General features: G+C 39.5%; 1 protein-coding gene across 1 annotated transcript in view; it reads right to left on the bottom strand.

Annotated features, from left to right (window-relative positions):
* The window catches only part of BAZ1A (bromodomain adjacent to zinc finger domain 1A), a 93,212-nt gene extending 67,175 nt beyond the window's left edge, over positions 1-26,037 (bottom strand). The window contains exons 1-2 of the mRNA XM_067737706.1: positions 25,925-26,037; positions 14,899-15,177 (exon numbers count right to left, since the gene is read on the bottom strand). Coding sequence (XP_067593807.1) covers positions 14,899-15,177; positions 25,925-26,037 — 392 coding nt within the window. The remainder of the gene's footprint in view (positions 1-14,898; positions 15,178-25,924) is intronic.
* Positions 26,038-27,289: the final 1,252 nt, after the last annotated feature.

Here is a 27,289-nt window from a genome sequence, read left to right as displayed (position 1 = left end):
AAGAAAAAAAAATTCTCCTTGTGATGAAAATTCTTAGGATTTAATCTCAACAACTTTCCTATATATCATGTATCAGTGTTAACTATAGTCATCATGTTGTACATTACATCCCTAGTACTTACTTATAACTAGAAGTTTGTACCTTTTGACTACCCTTCCTCCAATTCCCCTCCTCTCTATGTCCTCTTAATGTATTTATCTTATTTAGTCCTTCATTAGTCCTTCATATGTATTTTACTTATCTTTGCCCTACAAATTCTATTCCTACTACCAACAGACTATATAATGCTTGAGAACAATAAGTACTAATGCTTTTCTCATATTTGATTATCTGCTTGCATCTAACACAGTGGTTTTTCAGAGAAGACACTGAATTTAATTGGCTAAAACAAAAAATGACTCAAAACTATCCCATCAAGCTTTATTTTCTTTACAGCACTAATCAGTATCTGAAATTATCCTGATTTGTGTTTTTCTCTCTTGCACTTGAATATAAGTCCCTAGTCCTTGTCTTATTCACTACCCTCTTCCCAATACCTACAATAGCATTGAGCACACAATGTTTATTGAATGAATCACAAAAAATTTGGCTTTGTGTATACCTTAAGTACTAAATCAGAATATTCCCTACCACCTCTAAGAAAAAGTCATAAGGGGCTTCCCTGGTGGCGCAGTGGTTGGGAGTCCACCTGCCGATGCAGGGGACACGGGTTCTTGCCCCGGTCCGGGAAGATCCCACATGCCATGGAGCGGCTGGGCCCGTGAGCCATGGCCGCTGAGCCTGCGCTCCCCAAGGGGAGAGGCCACAGCAGTGAGAGGCCCGCATACCAAAAAAAAAAGAAAAGAAAAGAAAAAGTCATAAGTAATTGCATTTTTCATCCCTGGAAATTGTTCCAAAAGATAGAAAAACAATAAATAAATAAAAATTCTGGGACTTCCCTGGTGGTCCAGTGGTCAAGCACCCACCTTCCAAAGCAGGGGATGCGGTTCGATCCCTGGTTGGGGAACATGCCATGGGGCAACTAAGCCCGTGTGCCACAACTGCTGAGCCCGTGTGCTCTGGAGCCCCCGCGCCACAACTAGAGAGAAACCCGAGCGCCCCAACAAAGATCTTGCATGCCGCAACTGTGACCCGATGCAGCCAAATAAATAAATAAAAATAAATACTTTAAAAATCCTATGAAAAAATAATTTTAAAAATTCTATTTTTCCCCATGCTTGCAGTCACCTTTTGTTGCCACTAGATAGCATTCTTTCACCTGCAAGCAAAATATTTGAAAAGAAGAAAGCTTAATCAGCTCAGAATGCAGAAGTAAAATAATTAAGGCACCCTCTGATGAGCACAGTGGTTAAAAATATAAATAGCAGGAGAACCTGTTTAAATGAAGGAGCTTTTTTCCCTTTGAATCAATGATCCTAAAATGATGCTGATTTTCAGACACTCAACAATATGGATCACTCAGAGTGAATGATCAAAAGCGTAATCTAACCACATTATATACAATCCTATGTTGCTTCACACTTTGAAAGAAATTATAAAATGCGCAAATAAAGTGAAAAGCAAATAGTGAGTAATCAATAAGTACATTCAATTTATCATCTTTCCATCCTGCTTAAGGGCTATCTTTTAGTATTTCTTTCACACTCATTCCGCCCACACAGAAGCACTGCTTGTGCTTGATAACTTCATCACTTGTGACCTTGGGCAAGTTTTAGTTAATTAAGCTCTGTGTATGAACTCCTCAACTGTAAAATAAGCAAATGAGCACCTATCACATATGGCTGTTGCGGAAATTAAATAAGATAGTATAAGTAAAAAGCTTAGAACAGTGCCTGGCATACAATAAGCTCTCAAAAGTTTACTGGTATTGTCATCATCTCCCTAAAATGACATACAGTGAACTCTGAAGAACAGTGACTGTGATGTAAGAAAATTAGGGACTGGCTACAAAAAAAGATGAGTCATCACAGCTGGCAGGCTCTTCACTTGTCCCTGACAAGCACAGGAAGGATCTAACATTTACTGAGTGCTTTATGTGCCAGGCACTATGCTGGGCTCCTAAAAAATATTAACCACTGTGACAGACTGTTGCAGTTATGGCCCCCACTGAGTCATAGGCCTCCTTGATCCCCCCGCCTACACATTAAGTCTGGATTTGCTCATGTGACTTGCTTTGGTCAATGGAACACTAGCAAACATTAAGCAAGCTGAGGCTTGATATGTGCTTGCACATTGGAGCTTTGCCTTCTCTTGCTGCTGGGAACTCTATTCCCACCCTGGGAACAAGTTTGAATTAGCCTCCTGAAGGATAAGAGAGGCCACATGAAAATACCCACCCCAGTCTGAGGCCTTTGACATGTCAGTAAGGCTAGAGTAAGCGACCTAGACAATACAGCCCCAGACAATAAGAGCATTCCAGCCCACTATGGAATCATGAGACTATTGATTTAGGCCACTAAGTTTTGGGGGTGGTCTGTTATGCAGCAAAAGCTAACTAATACAACCGCTATACGAATGTAGATATTACTTGCTTTACAGATTAGTAAAGAAGATTCCCAGAACGAGTAACTCAGTTTGGCTCCAAAGGCTTTTTCCACCATACCAAGCCACATCTACATGCTATACTCTGAGGTTCTAGATTAAAAGGGTATCTCTGGCGACTTTATTCATTAACCCTTATTTCAGCAGTAATCTTTCCTCTCTACCAGGAGTCAGCACACTATGGCCAATGGGCCAGATTCAACTCACTGCCTGTTTTGTGTGGTCTACGAGCTAAGAATGGCTTTTACATTTTTAAGTGGCTTAAAATAAAAATAAGAATATTTTGTGACATGTGAAAATAACATGGAATTCAAATTTCAGTGTTTATAAATAATTACTAGAATACAACCATGCTCATTCATTTATTGTCTATGGCTGCTTCTGCACTATAACAGCAGAGTTGGCTGGCTGTGACAGAGACCATATGGACATTGAAGTCTATAATATTTCCTATCTGGCCCTTTATTTTTTAAAAAGTGTGCCAACCTCTACTCGGAATTATTCTCTTGGCATGTGTTTTTGAGTTAAACATAGGATTTTGCCTGGCCTTTAGTGATGAGCAGACTTTTTTTGTACTTTTATCTCTCCTTTTCCTTTCATTGAAAATTATTTTAGCTTATGTCATTTCTCTTAGATCTCTTTTAACTTTAATCTTTGGACAATCTCTGAATTTGTCTAAGAAAGGCAGATAACCCCATTTTATTTATTTATTTTTTGAATTTTATTTATTTTTTTATACAGCAGTTTCTTATTAGTTATCCATTTTATGCATTTTAGTGTATACATGTCAATCCCAATCTCCCAATTCATCCCACCACCACGCCCCCGCCGCTTTCCCTCCTTGGTGTCCATACGTTTGTTCTCTACATCCGTGTCTCTATTTCTGCCCCAGATAACCCCATTTTTAAAATGGTTAGTCAGAACCACTGTGATCTTATATTGGCCGAATGGAACAGACCATAAAGGAGGTAGAAGATGATGTAGGAGAGAGATTTTATTCAGAAGACCTCTAACTTCCCAGACCTGAACCTGTGTAATAACCATGTAGAAATGGACTTCCCTTTTATTCCTAACAGGGATTTCAGGACAGAAGTAGCTATACTATATATATAGTCTATATATAGACTATATATATATATATATACATATAGTATATATAGCTATATATATAGGTGCAGTATATATAGTATATATACTATATATATAGCTAGACTATATATATAGTCTTCTCTCTTTTGTGAGATTCGTCTCTAATATTCTCCTGCCATAGTGAACTAAGAACTTCAGGACTACTACTAGTCTACTTCACCATCCTGCTGCTAACCAGTTCAACGAGACACAAATTGAAGTAAACATTGTTTTCCTTTTATAATAGAAAAGAGGTGAACCTTAATTTACTTGCCATCCCCCATTTTTATCACTTTTCTTACTACAGTAAGACTCCCACAATAAAGACCTTAAGTCCTGGTAGAGACTCAGCTGACTCTTTGCACTTGGTATTAGTGCAGAGGATCAATAAAGAGGTTGCCATAGAAACCAACTACCCTCCTCCAACATTTACCATCCAAAGACTTTTGAGAGGCATTAGGCAAATCCTCCTAATGGCCAATGCAAATTTGAAGGTCCTGAGAACACTGAAGAAAATGAATACATTTGTATGATCAGTCTAAACTTCACTGAACTATTTTGTTAAGAATCGAGCAGTTGAATCCATAAATATTTACAACAGAAGCTTTATATGTTATTTGAATTAAACACTTTAGAAAAACAAATTCATTTTCATTTATTTTTGTGGCTACTTAATAGGGATTTTTAGGATATAAAAAGGGTTTCCCAGGATGGCCTCCAATATATATTATTATACAAGTAAATAAGGATTCTAAATTTTAACTGTTCAACTTGCAACAACAATCCAGCACTCAGTCAGGCTGTAAGTCTGGGTCTCTGATACATACAACAATATATATCTAAAGAAGATTCTAACTAGGAATTCCAAAGAAAGAACAGCTATCCCAAATAGCCTTTTTTTTTTCTATTAATAATTATATCATCAGTATACTAGGGTCATCAGGAACTAAAGACTGAAACAACAATTTGAGGATGTTCCTTAGGTCTCTCCTTGGCTAAGAACCAGGAATTTTGACCTTAAAAGGGCAGTAGTATAAGCTGACCAATAGAAAGTCTTCTATTTGAAAGAACTATAATAAACTTAATTAATATACGTTGTTAAAAGTTATATATTATATCTGCACCTAAATAAGAAGCCTTCCTCTTCAATCCTTTCTACTAATTTATATTTTTCTCTGTCTTCAAATTTCTAGTCAAATAACCCTTTTTCAAAACTTCTCCTTGGATTAATCCCACCTGGATCCACTCACTGATATCCAAGCATGTATGTTTAAATCAAAATAACTGTACTGTTCCTCACTTACACCTTTTATGTTCATCTTATCTCCTCAATATATTTAGTATTTCCCTTTGTCCTCAACATTAAGGCATTTTAATTCATTATGATTCACTAATATCATTTAGGTTAGCAATACAAAAAGGAGCTCAAAGATTAAAAAGTCCATTTTCTCATTTCCAATTCTAATATATAATAAGTACCTACTCTCTACATTTTAGGTTTTTATGCTAATTTTCTTTTATTCATTAGACTAAAGTGCTTGAAGCATTCCACCAATGCAACATAGAAAGCCACAGGGACTATACCTTGATATCTGAATAGATAAGAGCTCTAGGTGGCTGGTCTCTATTTGATGCCAAAATTGATATCAGTTTGTAAGATTAAAAAGAATTTCATAATCTTCATTTTACAAGGCAGTTCTAAAAACAATACTGAACTGTAGTATCTTATGCTTCTTGACTAGATAGCATTTCTAAGTGTTAAATCTAAATAGTATGGGTATAATATGTGGGAAAATCTAGCTATCAGTGAAACTCCGGTGCAAATCCAATTCTGCTATTGTATTGATTTAACCTACATTGGAGAAAAGGTCTGTCATTAAGTCATAGGTCAGAGATTATGTGGAAAAAAATGCAGTTTATTATTTTCAAAGAGCAAATTCACACAAGGCTAACAAAAGGAATAACTTTCTCCATCCTCAGAAAAAGGCAATACTCCAAGTAAGCTTTTTAGGAACACACAGTTTAGCGAGTTTATGCAAAACCAATTAGAAATGGTGCATGTGGTTTTCTAATGTAAGAAGACATCCAAATCATTACTAAGTGAAAAAGCTACTTTTTTTTTTTTAATTTAGTGTAGTACAGAAAAAAAGAGAACTATGCACTAATTTTTTGACTGTGGTTATCTCTGAAAGGAGCATTTGGGAAATGCACTCCAGGCCTTCACCTTTTACTTTTCTCTCCTGTATATAAATTTTTATAGGAAAAAAAACAGATTTTTAAAAAATTATAAACTTCAGTCTTGATAATATAATTTTTTTTAATTTAAAGACTTTGGTTTTTTAGAGCAGCTTTAGATTCATAGCAAAATTGAGAGGAAGACAGAGATCTCCCATATACTCCTTGCCCCTGCCACATGCATAACCCCTCTGTCAATATCCCACACCAGAGAAGTAACACTTGTTAACAATCAATGCACCTACATTAACACATCATTATCACCTGAAGTTCATAGTTTACATTAAGTTTCACTATTGGTGCTGTACATTCTATGGGTTTGGATAAATGTATCCATCATAGTACCACCGGGTATTTTTACTGCTTTAAACATCCTCTGTGCTCAACCTATTCACCTCCCCTCTACCCCATTCAACCCCTGGCAATCACCGATCTTTTCATTGTCTCCATAGTTTTGCCTTTTCTAGAAAGCCATATAGTAGGAATCATACCATACATATCCTTTTCAGATTGGCTTTTTTCACTTAGTAATATGCATTTAAGGTTCGTCCATGTCTTTTCATGCTCGAAGCCTCATTTCTTTTTAGCACTGAATAACATTCCATTGTCTGGATGTACTGCTGTTTATTTATTCATTCATCTACTAAAGGATATCTTGGTGCTTCCAACTTTTGGCAATTATTAATAAAGCTGCTATAAACATTCGTGTGCAGGGTTTGTGTGGACATAAGTTTTCAACTCTTTCAGGTAAATACCAACAAACAAATAACCTTTTCAAAAATTCCGGGTCACCCATCAATATCATGAGAATTAAAATGAAAGCACCTAGCACACTGCCTAGCATACAGGAAAAGTTCAATAAATGCTAGCATATTTTTATTCTGCAACGTTTTCTAACGTTACCAAATTATATACTGAGCCAGGCCAGTATACTTTGTAGTTAATGTTTACTCTATCTCCTCCTTTGCTATAAGGTGCCACTTCTTGCTTCTGTCAGTATATCTGTTGGGTTGGCCAAAAAGTTCGTAACATCTTACAGGAAAACCCGAATGAACTTTTTGGCCAACCCAATACTTTTAGAAGTACCTTCTCACCTGCTGCTTCACATTTCCTATGAATCTTTCAGCTACCAGAACATCTTGACTGTGCTTATAAAATGTCTGAGAACAAGTTGCCCAAAGCCTACTTTTAACTAAAAAAAATTACCAAATATACAATTATATTCTGACTCATTTTTAAAAATTCTTTCAAACTCTAGTCCTTTCTTTACACTGAATGATGACTCAACAGTCCAAAATGTTTTTTGTTGCGTGATTTCTACCTCCTTTTTCCTGATTCAATTCACCAGTTCTACGGCTGGGGAGAGAAGATGAGTTTATCATGCAATTATTTGAGTTCTAGCTCACCATCCTCCTAATCCTTTATTAAACAATGGGTATCAGGCTTGTCAAAAAAAAAAAAAAGATAAAGTTACTTGAAACTTGGATGTCTTGAAATCTGCTTGTGTAGCATTTTTAGAAGATCACATACAAATGAGGGATGATTGTCTTCAAAAACAAACAACTATGTCTTTCTAAGACACTGATATTATTAACTATGGGGTTTCCGCTCAGAGTCGCAACAGAGAAATTTGATTCCAAGTTACAGTGTCCCAGGCAGCTACTGTAGCCTCACATCACTACTGGCATATCCCAACAAACAAACAAAAACAAAACAAAACTGCATGACCACCAATAAACAGATTCAAATACTAACAAGACACCTACATCAAAAGGCAATATTGGGACTTCCCTGGTGGCGCAGTGGATGGGACTCCGTGCTCCCAATGCAGGGGGCCCGGGTTCGATACCTGGTTAGGGAACTAGATCCCACACCCATGCTGCAACTAGGAGTTCGCATGCCACAACTAAGGAGCCTGCCTGCAGCAACTAAGACCCGGTGTGACCAAATAAATATTTTTTAAAAAGGCAATATTATATAATACAGCTTTTAAAAATTCACATTCATTATGTCATTTTACCCTGTGAGGCAACACTGTAAGGCTGGGGGTCCATTTAACACATGAAAAAAGATTAACACTTAAGAGTTTAAATTACTTGCACAGAACCATACAGCTAATCACAAATGGCAGAATCCAAAACCAAGGACACAGTGATACTGAGAAAGAAATAATTTTGTTAAGTCAGCCCTATCTGAATTTAAATCCTACAATTTACTACTTAAAAGATTAGAATGGACGCTCCATGACTTTGCTTTGTTCACTGCTGTATCTCCAGTGTCTGGAACAGGGCAAGTATCAATAAATAATAGGTATCACTAAATACATGGTAAACAACTATCAAAAAAAACACAACTTCTTTGGATCTCTGTTTCCTCATCTGTAAATAGAAACCGTAAGTCCTTGTCTCATATCTGCTGATATAATGTATATTCAAAGCATCTGGTAGTTATTTAAGAATTAACAGCCCTGACTACCAGTTTAGTGTTTTCTTCACAAGAGCAGCCATCCTTTCACTTTTCCCATAGGCTCCAGGGAAGCAGCAGAAAACAAATGGCAGCATGATTGTCAGGCAAGCTGGTGGTAAATCAGGATGGGGCATGTAAAGAACTAAACTGGTGTGGTTCAGTCAAGTAGTCTGCTGTTCTCTTTACTTCATCTGCCATAGCAATGACAAAGGATCTTCTAGAGGAATCTGTCTGCGGATTGCCAATTTCAAAACAGAAAGTCTTGGTGGGGAGGGAAGCACCTAATCTATACTTGTAAGGTGCAAAAAGAAAAGAGGGAGGGATATCTAAAGGTAAATGAGACAATAAGAATACTGAAGTGAGAAGATCCAGAGTACCCATACTGAAATAATTCAGCCTAAGGATGGGCCCATCCACTTCTCTGCAACACAGCATATTCTTTCCAGTAAATCTAATCCAGTAACTCTAATGGATGAAGAAGTCTTGAGGACTACTGCTGAGTTCTGCCAACATAGATAGAAACAAAAGGCAGATGTTATTGACAAGCAGCACAAAAGTTAAAAGCAAAGGGAAATGGTGCTGCAAACGGTACCATAAAGTATGTGAGGGCTTCCCTGGTGGCACAGTGGTTGAGAGTCCGCCTGCCGATGCAGGGGACACGGGTTCGTGCCCCGGTCCGGGAAAATCCCACATGCCGCGGAGCAGCTAGGCCCCTGAGCCATGTCCGCTGAGCCTGCGCGTCCGGAGCCTGTGCTCTGCAACGGGAGAGGCCACAGCAGTGAGAGGCCCACGTACCGCAAAAAAAAAAAAAAAAAAAAAGTGAAAAGACAACTCACAGAATGGGAGCAAATATCTGCAAATCATATATCTGCTAAGGGACTTATACCCCAAATCACAAAGAACTCTTACAACTCGGTAATAAAAAGATAAATAACCCAATTTAAAGATGGGCAAAGGACCAGAGAAGACATTTCTCCAAAGAAGATACACAAATGATCAATAAGTACATAAAATGATGCTCAACATTATTAGTCACTAGGGAAATGCAAATCAAAACTACAATGAGATACCACTTCACACCCACTAGGATGGCAAAATAAAAAAGACGGACAATAATAAATTGTCCATACATATGGCTTGATGAGGATGTGGACAAACTGGAACTCTCATACATTGCTAGTAGGAATGTAAAATGATGCAACTGCTTTGGAAAAGTTTGGAGATTCCTCAAATGCTAAACATAGAGTTACCAAATGACTTAGCAATTCTACTTCTAGGTATATACCCAAGAGAACTGTAAACATATGTTCACACAAAAACTTGTACAGAAATGTTTGTAACAGCATTATTTATAATTGTCCAAAAGTGGAAGCTCAAATATATATTAACTGACAAATGGATAAACAAAATGTGATAGATCCATACAGCAGAATTTCTTTATCAATAAAAAGAAATAAAATACTGATACATGCTACAACTCAGATGAACCTTGAAAACATTATAGTTAAGTGAAAGAAACCAAACACCGAAAGGTACATACTTTATGATTCCACATATATGAAATGTCCAGAATAGGCAAATCCACAGAGACAGAAAACAGATTAGCGGTTGCCAGGGGCTGAGGAGAGAGTGCAGTGGGGAGGGCCTGCTAATTGGTACAGGACTTATTGGGGTGATGAAAATATTCTGGAATTAGTGGAAATCATCACATAACTAAAACCCACTGAATTGTACACTTTAAATGGGCGAATTTTACAGTGTGTGAATATCTCAATAAAGCACATTTAACTTAAAAAGCAGAGGGAGATGTATGTCCTGTAGAAGCAAATTCTTCTAACGTCACATTCTAACTTTCAAAGAGTGGAAAGTGGGAGTAGGAGCACAGACATCTCATACTGCAGATCCTACGGATCCCATGAAGATAGTAAGTGCCTGCTATTTCTCAGCCACTGGGAGAAATCCACTGAATTCTCTAAATAAGCCCTGGAAGGATAAGCCTCAAGCCACAGTCAGATACAAAAGCCACAGGAGCCTGCAGATAAAAGTCAACAGGGATACTGAGGAAACTCAACCTGGACCTTCTCTCAGCACTGAAGCTGGATTTGCCCTAGTTGACCCCCTGAGGACGCCAGAACCTTATCACTAGCATCATCACCTCAAAACTGAACTCATCCCAAAGTTACACAAGCAGATGTGAAGCCAGAAGGGACACATGTTCCTTGGGGTCTAGAGCACTTTCCAAATGAAAAACATCATGCCAAGTCCTCTCCTCGTATCAGTGTAATAGAGTAAGAGTTTACAAGCATGACAGAGAACCAAAAAAATCAAAACGGAAAAAGCCTCTTTTTACTTGTCATTTATTGAATACTTCCTGTGTGCATGGAGCATCACATACAACATCTCAGTCAATCTTCACAATAATTCTACTACATACACAAAGAAGAGATAAGTGATGTTAAATAACTTCCCCAAAAGTTACACAAGTAGTACGTAGATGGGAGAGGTACAACTCCAACCAAAGGAAATCTAGTCAAGTTTATATATTTAAGTTATTTTAACGGAAATTTAAGTTGAAAAGGTGAAAGGATAAAGGTGTATGCAGGAACTAGTATCGAAAGTTGCAGAAATCTCAAGTCAGGCTTGAAGCTTAATTATAATATAAAATAACAGAAAACCTAGCCAATAATAGAAGAAAAATACTAATTTCCATATAACCCTCTTGGGCCAACAGGAGCATTATTCCCCTAGTAAAATGCCACTATATTCTACTTATACAGCAATTCAAAAATGTGCACCCCCCAACACACTCTCATTTTAGTCTCACAATAACCTGAAAGGATGTCATTGTCCAACAAGGTCAGTCAGACTCCAAAGCCTAAACCCTTCACTATCACACAATTCTGCTTTCCATAAAACTAAAAAACTTTTCTCCAACTATAAACAAACATCAAAGATAAAGGTATTCTATTAAAACCAAGTGTTGAATGTGTATTTATTGAAGTTTTATTCATTATTCCCTTATTCTATCATTATTCTTTATACATATTTTTAAGTTTTGTTTTTTTTTGTTTGTTTGTTTTGCGGTGCGCGGGCCTCTCACTGTTCTGGCCTCTCCCATTGCGGAGCCCAGGCTCCGGACGCGCAGGCTCAGCGGCCATGGCTCACGGGGCCCAGCAGCTCCGCGGCATGTGGGATCCTCCCGGACCGGGGCACGAACCCGTGTCCCCTGCATCGGCAGGCAGACTCTCAACCACCGCACCACCAGGGAAGCCCCAAAGTCCTTTTTACATTTACCACACATTTAAGAAAAAGCAAAAAATGAAACAAAAATATTTGCAACAAAGTGACAAAGAGTTTAATATGCCTAGTATTTAACCAAGACCTTTCATAAATCTACTGATGACAAAAAAGCCAAAAGTAAAATGAGCAAAGGACCTGAAAAGCAAATAAACACTGAGATATCATCAGATTTGGCAAAGATGAAAAGACTAAAATAACCAGTGTTAGTGTGAGTCTAGGGAACCCAGGGCTAGCCTCTATGGCATTCTGGACCTGGATGCTTCTGAATTACCTCGTTCATACGTTTATTTTAATACCCGGCAAGTTGACATGTTTGTCTCTCCCTTCACTGAACTCTTTAAGGACATCTTAATCCTTGTTATATCCCCAGTAACTAGTGTCTAGCTTCTGTGTGACACTCATGAATCACCTAAGCAACATGTCCGTGAAAGGCAAAATCAGAGCAATCAGGAATATCTGGGTCTGAGATGAGAGCAAAGATGGCTAGACTCTGATAGTATTACTTCCTGAGGCCTCTGCATCTTACCATCTACCCAGCTGCTGAAGGCAAAAAATTCAATGAGTCATCCAAGATTTCTCCTTTCCTGCACAAAGATTAAGAATGGCCAGTAAGCCAGAAGAAGTGTGTTTTCTTCTTTTCTTTTTGAGGTTCACATTGAATCCACTATAGGATTCTTTTTTGTGTGCGTGTGGTACGCGGGCCTCCCACCACTGCGGCCTCTCCTGCTGCGGAGCACAGGCTCCAGACGCGCAGGCTCAGCGGCCATGGCTCACGGGCCCAGCCGCTCCGCGGCATGTGGGATCCTCCCGGACCAGAGCACGAACCCGTGTCCCCTGCATCAGCAGGCGGACCCTCAACCACTGCGCCACCAGGGAAGCCCCTAGGATTCTTTTTTTTTAATTAATTAATTAATTTTATTTTTGGCTGCGTTGGCTCTTCATTGCTGCACGCGGGTTTTCTCTAGTTGCAGCAAGCGAGTGCTATTCTTCGTTGCAGTGTGCGGGCTTCTCACTGCAGTGGCTTCCTTTGTTGCAGAGCATAGGCTCTAAGTGCATGGGCTTCAGTAGTTGTGGCACGAGGGCTCAGTAGTTGTGGCTCTCCAGCTCTAGAGTGCAGGCTCAGTAGTTGTGGCACACGGGCTCAGTTGCTCCACGGCATGTTGGATCTTCCCAGACCAGGGATCCAACCCGTGTCCCCTGCATTGGTAGGAGGGTTCTTAACCTCTGTGCCACCAGGGAAGTCTGAAGAAGTATGTTTCTAATGAATAATCAATAAAATTGTGACTCTTAGATTTCCCATTTCTACAATGTACCCTAGTTTACTACTGTCATTAAAGCTACAACTATCTGAAGCCCATTTTTAAGGTACAACCAAAAAAAGCTATACAAAAAACACTGAACAACTATATTTCTAGACGTAAGCAATATTTAACCTAATGTTAAAGGTTAACGTATCCCAATGATTTTTAAGTTAGAAAACACTTTTGGCATAAGTCAAATAAAACAATGACTATAAGGAGAAAAAAAAATTGTCCTGGTCCCCAAACAGGCCCTATTATTCCTTTTGGTGATATAGATTGGTATGTTCTTGGTGGGATTACTGGTGACATATCAATCTTTCCTCTTGAAAATAAAGATTTTTTTTCCCAAAAGTCATGAGACAAATGAAAAATCCTTCAATTTTTACCATTTGTTGCTTCTACAATTAAAAAAAGAACTTATTGGGCTTCCCTGGTGGCGCAGTGGTTGAGAGTCCGCCTGCCGATGCAGGGGACGCGGGTTCGTGCCCTGGTCCGGGAAGATCCCACACGCCGCGGAGCGGCTGGGCCCGTGAGCCATGGCCGCTGAGCCTGCACGTCCGGAGCCTGTGCTCCACAACGGGAGAGGCCGCAACACTGAGAGGCCCGCGTACCACAAAAAAAAAAAAGAACTTCTTCAATTCTTCACCAAAATCAAATCCAAGCAAATTCAGATCTTAATATAAACACCTCCTGGATGTTTAAGATTCATGCTGAGTAGCATTTAATAACTAAAATGGATTACATTAAAGACATTATTCTGAAATTACATAAAAACTCATGATGATTCTCCAAAACAAGATAATAAAGAACATAATTATTGACATATAATTAAGAACATATATAGTAAGTTTTGACTGCTAAAGTTTAAAATTCAAAAAGAGGGCCTTCCCTGGTGGTCCAGTGGTTAAGAATCAGCCTTCCAATGCAGGGGACGTGGGTTCGATCCCTGGTCTGGGAACTAAGATACCACACGCTGCAGGGCAACTAAGCCTGTGTGCCACAACTACTGAGCCCACACGCCGCAAAGAAGAGCTCATGCGCCACAACGAAAGATCCCACATGCTGCAACGAAGACTCAGTGCAGCCAAACAAATAAATAAATATTAAAAAAATAAAATTCAAAAAGAAAAAAATTTTTATTCAGGTTAACAAAGGGGAAAAAGCATCCCAAAATAGTCACTGCCTCAAAAGTCAGGAGGCTATAAAAAGTTTTAATGCAAATAAGGATTACTGTAATAAATATCAGTGACTAGCCAATCATAAATGCTTAAGATTTCAGGAAAGCAATGATACTTTTTAATTTAGTACCATAGATAAACTCAATTTAACTTTGCAATATGAAAAACCCACTTTTTTCTTGAAGACCTGGGTAAAAGAGAAAAGAACTTAGTAGAGTATATAAAATTCAGTCTTCATCTTATCAAAGAACTACTAAAACCCAGCAAGAAATACAGGCATATTCAAACTAATAGGTAACGTAATGAGAACACAGTAGATATCTTTAAGATTTTTTACTCTTAAATAGAGGTGAAACTTCGATATAATAGAACATACAGTAAATAAGAAAGAGAAGGAAGGTGGTTTATAAAGTAATGGACTAATCTTCAAGATATTTTGAGTGAAAAAAGGTATAAACTACAGTATGTTACCTTTCGCGTTGAAAGGAGCAGGAGATTGTGTGTGTGTGTGTGTGTGTGTGTGTGTGTGCGTGCACGCGTATGTACATGTTTTTGGTGGTCTATATAAAAATTAGCTTTGGAAAAATAAATAAGAAACTGTTAATACAAGGGCTATCTTGGGGGAGGGTAACACGGTAGGTGGAAAAGAGTAAAAGGTAAGCTTTTCCTCAGTTCATCCCTGTGTGTACTTTGAATTTGATCAATGTGAATGTATGTATAACAAAAGAAAAAATTAAAAGTACTTTACCTTGCACCATTGTTCCTACTGACTTCCACAGTTTCTTTAACAAAATATCGATCCTTGACATACGCAAAAATATCATCACAAATTTCATGTAAGCGTGAACGATGGGTAAGGTTGGTCAAGTATAAAACTGGAATAATTAGTGGTTCTGGAAAACTCTGAAGATTCTGTCTTGCTTTTTTTTCTGACTCAAGTGCTTCCTGATAGGTCAGTCCAGGTCTACCCGTCACAGCACAACTCCACACCAGACTGTTGCACAGAATAGTTCGTTCAAAAAAGTCACTGATTAAAAAACAAAAACAAAAACGCATTACCTATCATTTCACAAATTTTACATTAAAAGCTGATAAAGGATTGTTCCTTTATTGCAAAATTTTACATAGACTCATAGAACTCAAACAAAAGTTTAGTAACTGGTCAACTTACACATTAATATTACAAACATAAGAAAAAGTATATTTAAACTAGACATTTATATTTTGCAATTTACAGGTACATTCAGCCAAAATTGGATTTTGATTTCTATCAGTTTTGAAACTGAAGTGAAACAAAATAAACTCAACCTTTCTTTTTTCCTTCTAATTTTTAAGCTTTTTGTTCCAAAGCAGTCAAAATATTGTCAATTCAAGCACTTAACTATGAATTTTGAAAAGGCTTTAACATAATAGTGAAAAACTGGGAAATCTAAGCATCAAACAATAAGAGAAAAGTTGAATAAATTATAGTACTTCATATAATGAAAAATCACAGTCATGAAACAGAAGGAGAGTTCTTAAATAATGTAAACAGGGAAAACAACTTTCCAGTCTGCTTCCCTCCCATATTTTTTCAAAGTAAAAGCTTATCCAAACAATATATATAATACAGTCCCACCTGTGTTAAAATTAAAAAAGAGAAAGGAAGAAAAAGAAAGGGTAGAAGGAAGGAAAGAAGGAAGGAAGGAAGGAAAGTAGCGAAAGATAACTTAAGGAAGCATAAAACATTCCTGGAATGTTATACAAAAATCAAGGTAACAGCTCTAGAATGGGGATGGGACTTAGGGACCATTCTACCCAGTGCTTTTCTGCAGTTAGGATTTCTTACTATAAGCACTAATTTCTTTTCAAAAACTCTATTCAGTCATTTTTAAAATGTGAGAGATCTACTATATGGAAAGATTTCTAAGGTATATTAAAGAGAAAAAAACTCAAAATCACTGAATGACATAATTCCAAATGCATTAATTATAATAATAGCAAAAACGTGCAAATGATCGTATTTATACAAATACCATAAACAGATGTTCCCTATGGAGAAAGGGAGGGACTGGGAAGAGGAGAATTTGTTATTCTAAATAGTTCCATATTGTTTGAATTTTTATAATGAGCATGTATTCATATTGTTTTTATAATAAAAATATTTTTTAAACAGAAAAGGTTAGACATATGCAAAAAGATTAACAGTAGTTGCCTCTAAGTGGTTAAGATATGGGTAAATATTTTGCCCGCCTCTACATTTCAGTCTACTTTTCAACATATGTAACCAACATAATTCACTATTCTCTAACTTTTTCTCCTTCCTGAAATACCCCTTTCCTTCTCATCATTCTAAAAACTATTAAAACTGTTACATGTTTATTTCCTTGTTAGTGTATCTGTACAGGTTACCCCTGTAGTAGTCTGATCTCCAAAGAAGATTTGGAGTAATTCCATTAAGATAGTTTCATTTGCATATTTGTCTGTAGATTCTATGAGAACAACAAAAAATGAAATCTATGGAAGTAAAGAGAAACTAATCATACCTTAACATAAATGAGATCTAAAGAGATAATAATATACATATGTCAACTTACATGACTAATTCAGTACAAGGGAAATCCTTTTGAAGTATGTACCATTTAGTAACGGGGATAATGGGTGTATATCATTAAAATACAAAGTAAAAAGTGATTATCTTTACAAAACAGAGGCAGATATCCTTCGGGAATTCAGAGGAAGGGAAGGAGGAGAGGCAGGCACAAAAGATCAAGAAATGCTAGAACATCTTTGGGAGGAACTGGCATGAAGAGTTAGGATGAAAAGGAAAAGTGGAGTTGAAGGAAAAAATGCCGGAGGAAAAAAATGAATATAATTTGATTCTTATAATAAAATCTATGTCAGATAAATAGCTAAGTGAGAGGCAACAGACATACCCAATAGAGGGTTATCAACAGGGCAAAATAAAATGAATGAATGGATGGATCTTGAAAGAGGTCTTATTTAATTTTTACTGCCTAAAACTGCAGTTCACTTAGAAAGCTTTATAAAAGTTTTAAACTTTTTCCTTTAGAAACAAACACAGATTCCCAAGCCACATATATCATGTGTGTGAGATATTCTAATAATTTAAACTATTTATCTAGTACTACAGGTGACCTTTGAACTATGGGGGGAGGGAAGGATAGAGGTGCTATCTCCACACAGTCAAAAATCTGTGTATAACTTTACCATCAGCCCTCCTTATCCATGGTCAACTGTAAGAAAAATATATTTCAAATCTAGATGTTATATATTAACTAGTCTCTAAGCTAGTGCTATCAAAAGTAGAATGCTAGCTACACATATAATTTAAAATTTTCTAGTGGCCACATTTAAAAATTTTTAAAGACATACTAATGAAATTAATATATTTTATTTAACCCAATATATTCCAAAATAGTTCAATATGTAATCAATATTGAAATAGTTTATTTTTTCTTTTTGGTACCAAGTCTTCAAAATCCAGTATGTATTTTACATTTACTGCGCATCTTAATTCTGACTAGTCACCTTTCAAGTTCTTAATAACCAGTGGCTCCTGCATTGGACAGCACAGCTCTAGCCATAGCAGGTGGGTATTTGATAGCCTGGGGTATTTGCTGCCATTGCAGGGGGACAGACTTTAGACTCAGCTGCAATAAACACTATTCTGTTTAGATTTGTTACCATTGTTCAAAATACCAAGGAGAAGAATGGCACAAGTGCCACAAACCTCCACTAAACGTGGATAGACAGTAACCAGCGACAGTACAGCTACCCTTCTTCACCCAGGTTCCCAGAGCCTCCTGCAAAGTGTTTGTTCTGTTTGTTTCCTTTGTGTCTATCTACCCTACAAAGGTCTTACATTATAGTCCTGCTGTGCACAAAGATCCACCCTCAGGAGGAGGGAGGCAGGACACACTACCACAGCGGCCATCTTTTTAAATTAATTTTTATTGGAATTTTCTTTCACAGTGGCCATTTTAAAGCAAGGGAAATAAAGCCCAAGGCTACTTCTCCCTATTCATCACTCCCTATTCATCATGGCACCATCTCTAACATTACACACCTTCACTTACATCCACTTCTATATTCTGCTCTTCACCCATTCAACATACACATTCAAATGTGTAGGATTTTGTTAGTAATGCTGAAACTCTAGGGGATAGGTTACAGTGCCTCTTCAATTTCAATATTATAAGAATATAAATAACGAAAATCTTACAAGCAGCACATTTTTATTATTGTGAGTAAAACTTTATAAAACACAAAGTACTATTTTATATCAGTTTAGACTAATACAGGTTATTATGTCTCCAATTTATTGCTACATTCCTTCAACAATCCTCTTTACTAGAGATGAGCGTACTACTGGCCCGGAGGTCAAATCCAGACTTCCACCTGTTTGTCGAGTTTTATTGGAACACAGCCACACCCACATCTTTAGGTATTGCCTATGACTGCCTCCTCACTACATCTGTAGAGTTGGGTTGGTGCAACAGACATCTAATGGCCTGAAAAGCCTAAAATATTGACTATCTGGCCCTTTAAGAAAAAGTTTGATGACCTCTGCCCTTTGCCATTATTTCTTAAGGAAAAATTGCTTCTGAGTTACCAGGTCAAGTACTGGTAAGAACACACTTCTAAAACAAAGTCAACAAATTAAGGAACAAAGGGCAACATACTGTTAACTTGCTGAGTATTTGGAAAACTAAAAACCTAAAAGAATAAGATTAAGAATGAAGTGACATAAAAACCAGAAACCAAATACAATTCAGAAAAGATAAATGCAAAGCATACTCTATTTACTTAATGGCCCAAAATGTATTAACTAGACGTAAAGCAAGGTAAGAGAGATACAGCCCAATACTGCAGAAAAGATCTAAGGGACATAAGCAAACTCCTCTGTCTACAAAATAATCAGTAACTGAGAAATGCAGCCATAGGCTAAAAACTAACACAATTCCTGACTAAAACAGCATATGGTATGCAAGAGAAGGAAAGTATGGTTTATAAGCTTAGAAAAGTAGTAATTGCTAAAAGACAGCACGGGCTGTTCTAACAATTTCCTTCACTGAAGGGGTTACAAGAGCAGGACATTAGGTGATCATGGGCATGGCAGACTATACATGCCTTAGAGGGAGAAATAACTGCTAGATGAAAATTACATTTATTACATTTATTCATAAATGGTGAGGGGGAAAGTTCAACTATAAAGCTTAGTTTAAAAAAACTTTACTATTACTTTGCACTTTACTTAGTGCTGCCTCAGACGAACTTAAGATACTGACATACAAGGCAGGCTCCTAAAATCTGCAGATGACATTATGGTGAGGAATAGCAATACAGATTTTTAAAATCTAGACAATGAAGACTTAAGTAGAAATCAACAAAGGTGAAACATTATAGCTCCATCTTTCAGGACCCAACTCATATGTTATCTCCTATCTGAGGGCATCCTCAATTCCCCAGCAGTTATCAGTTCCATTTTCTATCAGTTCCATTTTCTATGTTTCCATTACACTGGCTCCTCAGAACATATGTGATTTATGCCACTGTGTTATAGACATACAATCACTTCTCACTAGAGGGGGACAAATTATCTCAGCATTTCCAAAGACTTTCCAAAGTACAGTGTCAAGAATAAGCAAATATATTCTCATCGGCAGTCCACATATACTTTTATGTTTATCTAAAAAGAGAAAGTACACATGTGAATGGGAAGAAGAAAGCAAAGTATCTGAATCTCAGCTTTGTCACTTGTACAATATGACTTGGGTAATTTATACAAACTTCACTGAACCTGGTTCCCCTTCTGTAAAATGGGAACAATGTGTTCCATAAACAGTTAATATGAAAATTAAATAATACAGTATGCCCAACATACTATATGTGCACTCAATAAACATATCAATTCTTACTGCTTAGGTACCCTATTCGCAGAGAGATCCTAGAAGAATACACAGAAGAATAACCTGTACGGTAGAGCAACAATGTCAGAAGAACACATATAAGACCTGAGAATATTTGAAGATAAAGTTTGGCATTGGGAAGGAGGTTAGGAAAAGGGATTAACTGTAGAAGGATTATCAGTGAACATCCAAAATCCAATCTGGATGCCCCAAGTATAAAATCTTATCAGCTGCATAGTGGTAGACTATTTGCAAAGAGGGTTGAAGGTGTGCAGGCTCCTTAGAAATGACTTTCACACTCTTCTCACAAGAGGTAGAGCCTATTTCACCACCCCTTGAATCTGGGCTGGACCTGAGATTGGCTTTGACCAACAAAATACAGAAATGACATTGAGAGATGTCTGCTCTCACCCTCCTGGAACTCTGAGACCAAGGTCTCTGGAAGAAGAAGCCCAAGTTGCTTTCTGAGGATGAAAGACCACATGGTGAGAAATGCCATCCCAGTATATTAAATTATCACATAGTACACTTTAAATATGTTACAATTCTGTTTGTCAATTATACCCGAATAAAGCTAGAAAACACACACACACACAAAGAAAAGCCATCCCAGCTGAGGTCCCTGACACATGACTGAGGCCACCTCTTACTCCATCTAGCCTCAGCCAAGCCTGACTTCATCTGACTTCACCTAAATGAGAGAGCACAGAGAGATGAGCAGCAACCACAATGGCAACCCAAAGAATAGTGGGCAAACAAAATGGATGGCTCTCTGAGCCACTAAGTTTTAGAGTGGCGTGTTATAAATAACTGATAGATATATCCCGTCTGCAGAAAAGAAACATGGTAGCCTGCTAAGCAGATAAAAGGTTAAAATGCAAAAAAAAGAAAAAAAAAGTATTTAGGAATCTCTGTTATACCATCCACAGAAAAAGGACTTATAGACCCAAATACCTGGGCCATGTGGCAGACTTATTCCTAAAGAGGAGCTGAACATCTAACTTGAAGACGCTAGCTATTAAGATTATCCTACTCTCCTTGAAAACCCTATGCTCACGAAAGGGCCTTCTGATAATAACTAGATTTCATACATAGCTTATTATCAGTTTGGGGACTGGTCTATGTGAAGGGCCCTTTTCCCTATAAATTAATGGCATTCTGGTTTTTACATACAGTATCTAGAATTTAATCACTTGGGAGTGTAGTAAAAAAGTCAAATGTCTGAGCAGACTGTAGATCATGGTACCTTCACAAAGATCTAGGCAGCCAGCTTGAATTCCAAGCAATGCCCCTATGTTTTTGGTGCATATTTATGCAAACTTTAACAAATATTAGGAAGAATTCTCTATAATAAGCATTATGTGATGGTAAATATGAAAAACTCTAGAGTCTTAGGTATGTGAGTGAGAACTCTAGTGTCACCAGTTGCTAGATAGGTCGTTTTTGAACTGATCTTGGACTTACTCTTCCTGCCTCAATCCCAACCTCCTCATCTGTAAAAAGAGGACAGTTGAAAGGACTGAATTAACAAGTTGAGGAGCTGATGAACAATGAAAACAGGATGCTTTATAAATTAGTCAAACACTTTTCACTGGACAGCCAGATTGAAATATAAGCTGGTCTGTCAGTGATGTTGTGGAAGAGACTCCTACATTGTATATGAAAAGTGTGATTCACTCACAGATGGGAAATACATTCCAATTCCAAGAGTCTAAATGCCTAAAAACAGAAGTCATTTTATTAAGGAGATTAAAGTCACTATGTAATACAAATCATTTTCCTAGCCCACAAATCTAGAATTTCTGGTGTTCAGACTTGACTGCTCCTTATTTGAACAATCCAGACAAAAAAAAAAATTTTTTTAAACAAAATTATTGTCTGCTAACTAAATTACAGAATAAATTTTTATCTCCTTTAAAAGATTAAACTATGCACTTTATTCTGTTCTCTTTATCTACGAGCTTCGTTTTTCTTATATTTTTTCCCCTAGGTTCCATATATAAGTGAGATCATACGGTATTTGCTTTTCTCTGTCCAACATTTCACTTAGCATAATGCCCTTGAGGTCCATAGGTATTGCTGTAAATGGCAAGATTTCATTCTTTTTTAAGACTGAATAATATTCCATTGTGTATATGTACATCTTCTTCACCCATTTATCCATCAATGGACACTTAGGTTGTTTCCATATCTTGGCTATTATAAATAATGCTGCAATGAACATGAGGATGCATATATCTTTTCGAATTAGTGTTTTCATTTTCTTTGGATAAATACCCAGAAATGGAATTGCTGTATCAATATGGCAGTTCTGTTTGTAATTTTTTGAGGAACCCCCATACTATTTCCCATAATGGCGGCACCAATTTATATTCTTATCAATAGCGCACGAGGGTTTGTTTTTCTCCACATCCTCCCCAATACTTGTTATTTCTAGTCTTTTTGATAACAGCCATTCTAACATGTGTGAAGTGATACCTCATTATGGCTTTGATTTGCCTTTCCTTGATGATTAATGATGTAGAGCACCTGTTGGCTCTCTGAATATCTTCTCTGGAAAAATATCTGTTCAGATCTTCTGTCCATTTTTAAATCAAGTTGTTTTGGTATTTTTGCTATTGAGTTATATGAGCTCTTTGTATATTTTGAGTATTAGTCCCTTGTCAGATATAAGATTTACAAATATTTTCTTCCATTTCGTAGGCTGCCTTTTCATTTTGTTAATGGTTTCCTTTGCTGTGAAGACACTTTTTAGTTTGACGTAGTCCCACCCACTAGTTTACTTTTGCTTTTATTGCTTTTGGTGTTGAATTCAAAAAAAAAATCATTGCCAAGATGTATGTCAAGGAGCTTACCACCTATGTTTTCTTCTAGGAGTTTTATGGTTTCAGGTCTTATGTTCAAGTCTTTAATCCATTTGGAGTTAATTTTTGTGTATGGTGTAAGACAGTGGCCCAGTTTCATTCTTTTGCACTTTAGCTTATGCATTCACCTACAGTTAATGTGCTATTTTTAATGAGTCTTCTTTATTTATGGAAAGCAGGTCAAACAAGAGCTAGCAATTAAAGAGCATATAGTTAAAACAAACAAACAAAATAAAGGAGTTTGAACTGTATAATCACCAAGTAACCATCTTTGTCATAGTCCCTGTCTCAAAGAACTCAGGGTCTAGGAAAAGAGAAAATGTGATGCAACAAATACATTGCATTACCGTGCAATAACTGCAGATGTTACACTAGATAAAATGAAGGGTGACCGTTGCTGCTAGAAGGACAAAGGAGGAAGTGTTAGGCTATGATATCAGGTAAGACACACAAAACACTATTTAGCAATTAAAAGGTCACTGGCAACCTGTACTAACCAGAGTTAGAGGCAGTTACTTTGCATTATGCTGGGAAGTGAAAAAGGTGCGGAGGTGTAGTAAAACTCTTTGAGACTGATAGAGAAAGTTATATTCAAGAAATCAAAAACCCGAGCAAATAGGTGAGCATAGTGATCTTCAGACAAATACAAAAGAAAAATATTCAAAATAATGTACTTAAAGGATAATCTTCAAACAAATTCACATAAACCAATTTGTGATTTAACGAATTAGTGAAAACAGATGTTTCCTTCATAGTTTCTCCAGACTTGTGGCAAGGGTCAGATTACCATAATCTGCAGACCACCATATACCATCCACCATGAATGCATTTTTAGAAAGATCTCTTTGTAATCATCTAAGAGAAAGTAATCCAAATTTTAACACAATTAAATGGCAGTCTTCTTCCAGTTTTGTGCCAATTCAAAGTCATAAACGTTAATAGCTAAGAACATCAGTAGCTCTGCTTTGGTCAGGGTAAATGATTAAATATCTTTGCTCCCAAACCAATCACCTCTCTTAAACTGCTTGTTATTTCCAAAAACCCAAACGCTTCAGCACAGAGCAAAGACATTTTAATTAAAACAAAACATTTTAATTTTAATGTCATAAGACTACAAAGGACAAAATTAAAACATTTTAATTTTAATGTCATAAGACTACAGGGGACACAGTTCCTTAACATTAATGGAAGGTAGGTTTGGAATACCAAAAATCTCCTCCTCTATCATCAAGAACCTAAGTATCTGAAAAGTGTTCAAATTCAAAGAGGCTAGGGGCCATATTTATGCTCCCTTCTAAAGTGAGAAGAGTGTCTCAAAAAGACTGCTTACATAAAAGAAGAAAAGTTTAAATTTAAGCCCATTTCCTATCTTGTTGGTGCTTTTAAATACAACTTCTTGAAAAAAATTCAGAATTACCAAGGATTTTAACCTAAATCTTCTTTAAAAGTAAGACATCATCCTTGTCAAGTTACTTAATCCAAATTCACTTAAGTAGTTACAAGACTGAACTCTATTTGAGTAACAAAACAAGTCTGTACAGCAGCAGAGTAAGATGTGCACTCGTATTTAAAAGTACTGTCTGCTGAAAAACTTCTCTAGATATGACATGTTTACGTGTAACTCCTGTGGAGCCGAAGAAAAAAGAAGGCTTGCTTAAAATAAAAGCTCAAAGGAATTGTCCTTTCTAACTTCACTAGTCATTTCTCAGACAGGTGCTGAGTTTGCTTAACGCCCTCCCTCCAGCAAGCCCCCACTCAGAAAAGGTGCCTCCTACACACAGTTTATTTGGTTGCTATAACACTTGGTTTCTAAGTCACAAAGGGACTCCTTCTGAGTGGAGAGGATAAAGCATAAGAAAGAGGGAGGATCAGGCTGTTTCAGCGATTGATCAATTCAGGTTCTCACTTGGTGATCCTGTTTAAACACAGAGCTCTAAAACGCCCCGTTATTTGGTGTCACGGGACAAGGGGATCTCTTGGGATAAACCAGGCAAGGGACTAAAAATTGAGGGGTTGAAACTACACAGGCAGCAGCTCCGGATTCTTGTAAAAACAAAAGCGAGTGGCACATGTCTGGCGGCCCCATGCGCAGGGGGATAAAGAGGAGGCTAGCTGGGGTTGGAGTTGAACTTGTCTTAGCCCCCTCCCCCAACTCCCACCGCCGCGCTCCCGGCTACGCAAAACCGAAAACGAGGGGGCGCCCAGGGCCCTGCTCTCTCCCCCTCCTTTTCCCCCGCCCAGTCCCGACTTCTTCCTCACCCGGTCTCCCGGGGGCGGAGACGCCGAGTTCCCCAGGGCCGGGAGTTAGTCACCGAGAAGAGGCGGTGACAGAGCGCACGGCTCGCTTCGCACACTCCGAGGCCTAGCCGCACCCGACCAGAGGCGGCCGGCGGAGGCTCTAGCGTCCCGGGCTTGCCGGGGAGCCCCCTCCCCGGAGTCTCAACTCCGCTCCCACCCCACCCCCGCCGCTACCCTGGGCAGCTCCAACGTCAGGCTCCACTCCCGACCGAGGAAACGATGCCCAGCCCGGCCGTTTCCTGCCCCCGGGGGCAGGGATTCCCTCCCCGGACTGGGGGACCGCGGCTGCATGCCGCTGACCCGAGCGGGGATCCCCTCGGCCGCCGGGCGGGGATCCCGGAACTGGCCCCGTAGCGCGCGTGTGGCCGCGGCGGGGAGGGGCGAGGCGGGGAGTTTCCGCCGCTCGGCGGCCGGGCGGCTGCCGCGACTACAAGCTGTCCCCGCGGCCGGCCAGGGACCCCAGCCTCCTCTGCCCCGGCCGGCTCTCCCCATGCGCGCCTCGGCCGGTCGGGCCTCCCGGGGACCCCGCTCAGTCACCGTGTCGGACTCGGGGGCCAGAGAAACGCGGGCCCGCGGCCACCCGTCACTTTCCAGTCGCCCCGCCAGAAACCCGGGTCTTGGAAAAGGAGAGAGACAAAAGGACGCTGGGGAGGGAGTCCCCACACTCCCTCGCACCCCCCGCGCCCGGCCCGGCCCTTACTCGTAGTGGCGGAAGATCTCGTTGGTGACTTTACAGTAGAAAACTTCCTCGTCGGGCCGCAAGTCCGCGGGCGGCTTCTGGCTCACAAACGGCTTTCGGTGTAGCAGCGGCATCTCGTGTCCGCCCGTGGGCTCACCCGGACCCTCGGCCGCCCGCGCCGGCCCCGCTTCCCTATCAAAATTGGAGGGAAAGGAAAGCCGGTAAGGTGGGGAGCGCTCGGCGGCGGCGGCGTGGGCCAGTCCGCGCGCCGGGGGAAGCTCGACTGCCTTTTGTGTGACTGACGCGCTGCGGCTGCCACCCGAGCTGAGGTCGCTCCTGTCGCGGTCGGGGTATTGAGCCAGCGGAGCCGCCCCACCGCCGCACGCCGGGCTGCCGGTTCACAATGGGGCCAAACGCCCAGCCGCGGGCAGGCGGTGCGGGAGCGGCAGCGGCCCCCTCCCCCAGCCCCTGCGGCCGCGGGGCTCAGAACGTGCTCGGCGCGCAGCCGGCCGGCCCGACGCCGCTAGGGAGCTCGATGCGGGCGGACCCCGGCGCCGCTCCGCTTTGTTCCCCCGCTCGCCTACACTTCTCTGCCGGCGCCGGCCGGCTCCCGAGCGACCACACCAAGCCCCTCACCTGCAAGCACGCCGGCTGCCACTTCTCCACCTTCTCAACTACAAAGGCGGCGAGGGGAGGCTCTGTCCCCCCGGGGGGTCGCTTCTCGCCGGCCCCTCCGCGCCTCCGGCCGCCGCTTCTCCCGCTGCCACGGCCTGGCTCCTCGCGGGGGATCGCGTCCCACCGCCACTTCCCCGCCTCTCGGAGCTCCTGGGAAGTTTCTGATCTACTTTCGGCTCAGAAGGAGGAAGAGCTGTTGGGAGGAGCTTTTCACTTCTCGCTTCTACCTTTTTATTGGCTACTCGATGACTTTTACAGCCTGTCACTGATACAGGAAGAGACGGCGGAGAGCCTGGGAGAGCTACATTATTAATTAATGGAGCAACCCCTTGTGAAGAATCAGAAGCATCCTCCATGTTTGCGATTATCAGCCCAAAGATCTGGGGAGAGAGCTGGGGTTTCAAACAAATAGCTAACAAAGTAAAGCCTTCCTCTTCAAGTCTGACACCAGCGCTTGGTTCCACAATGGGAAAAGGATTCCAATTAAGATTTAACTTGTATTTTAAGGATGGGAAGAGAGATGAGGAATAAGAAGTGAACAGTATTTTGAAATTTTCTTCTTCAGAATTAGAATTCACCTGTCTAAAAAAATACTTTGCTTGTATAAACATTCATCTTGAAAATACCTTTCTTGACACCGTGCTCTTTAATACTTAGGACAATTCAGTCAAAGTCTTAAAAGAGGAAAAGACCAAGAAAGTATACGTCAGA

This window comes from Pseudorca crassidens, chromosome 1 (genome assembly GCF_039906515.1).
Source record: "Pseudorca crassidens isolate mPseCra1 chromosome 1, mPseCra1.hap1, whole genome shotgun sequence".
NCBI classification, from domain to species: domain Eukaryota; kingdom Metazoa; phylum Chordata; class Mammalia; order Artiodactyla; family Delphinidae; genus Pseudorca; species Pseudorca crassidens.
This window is presented reverse-complemented; position numbering and strand designations above follow the sequence as displayed.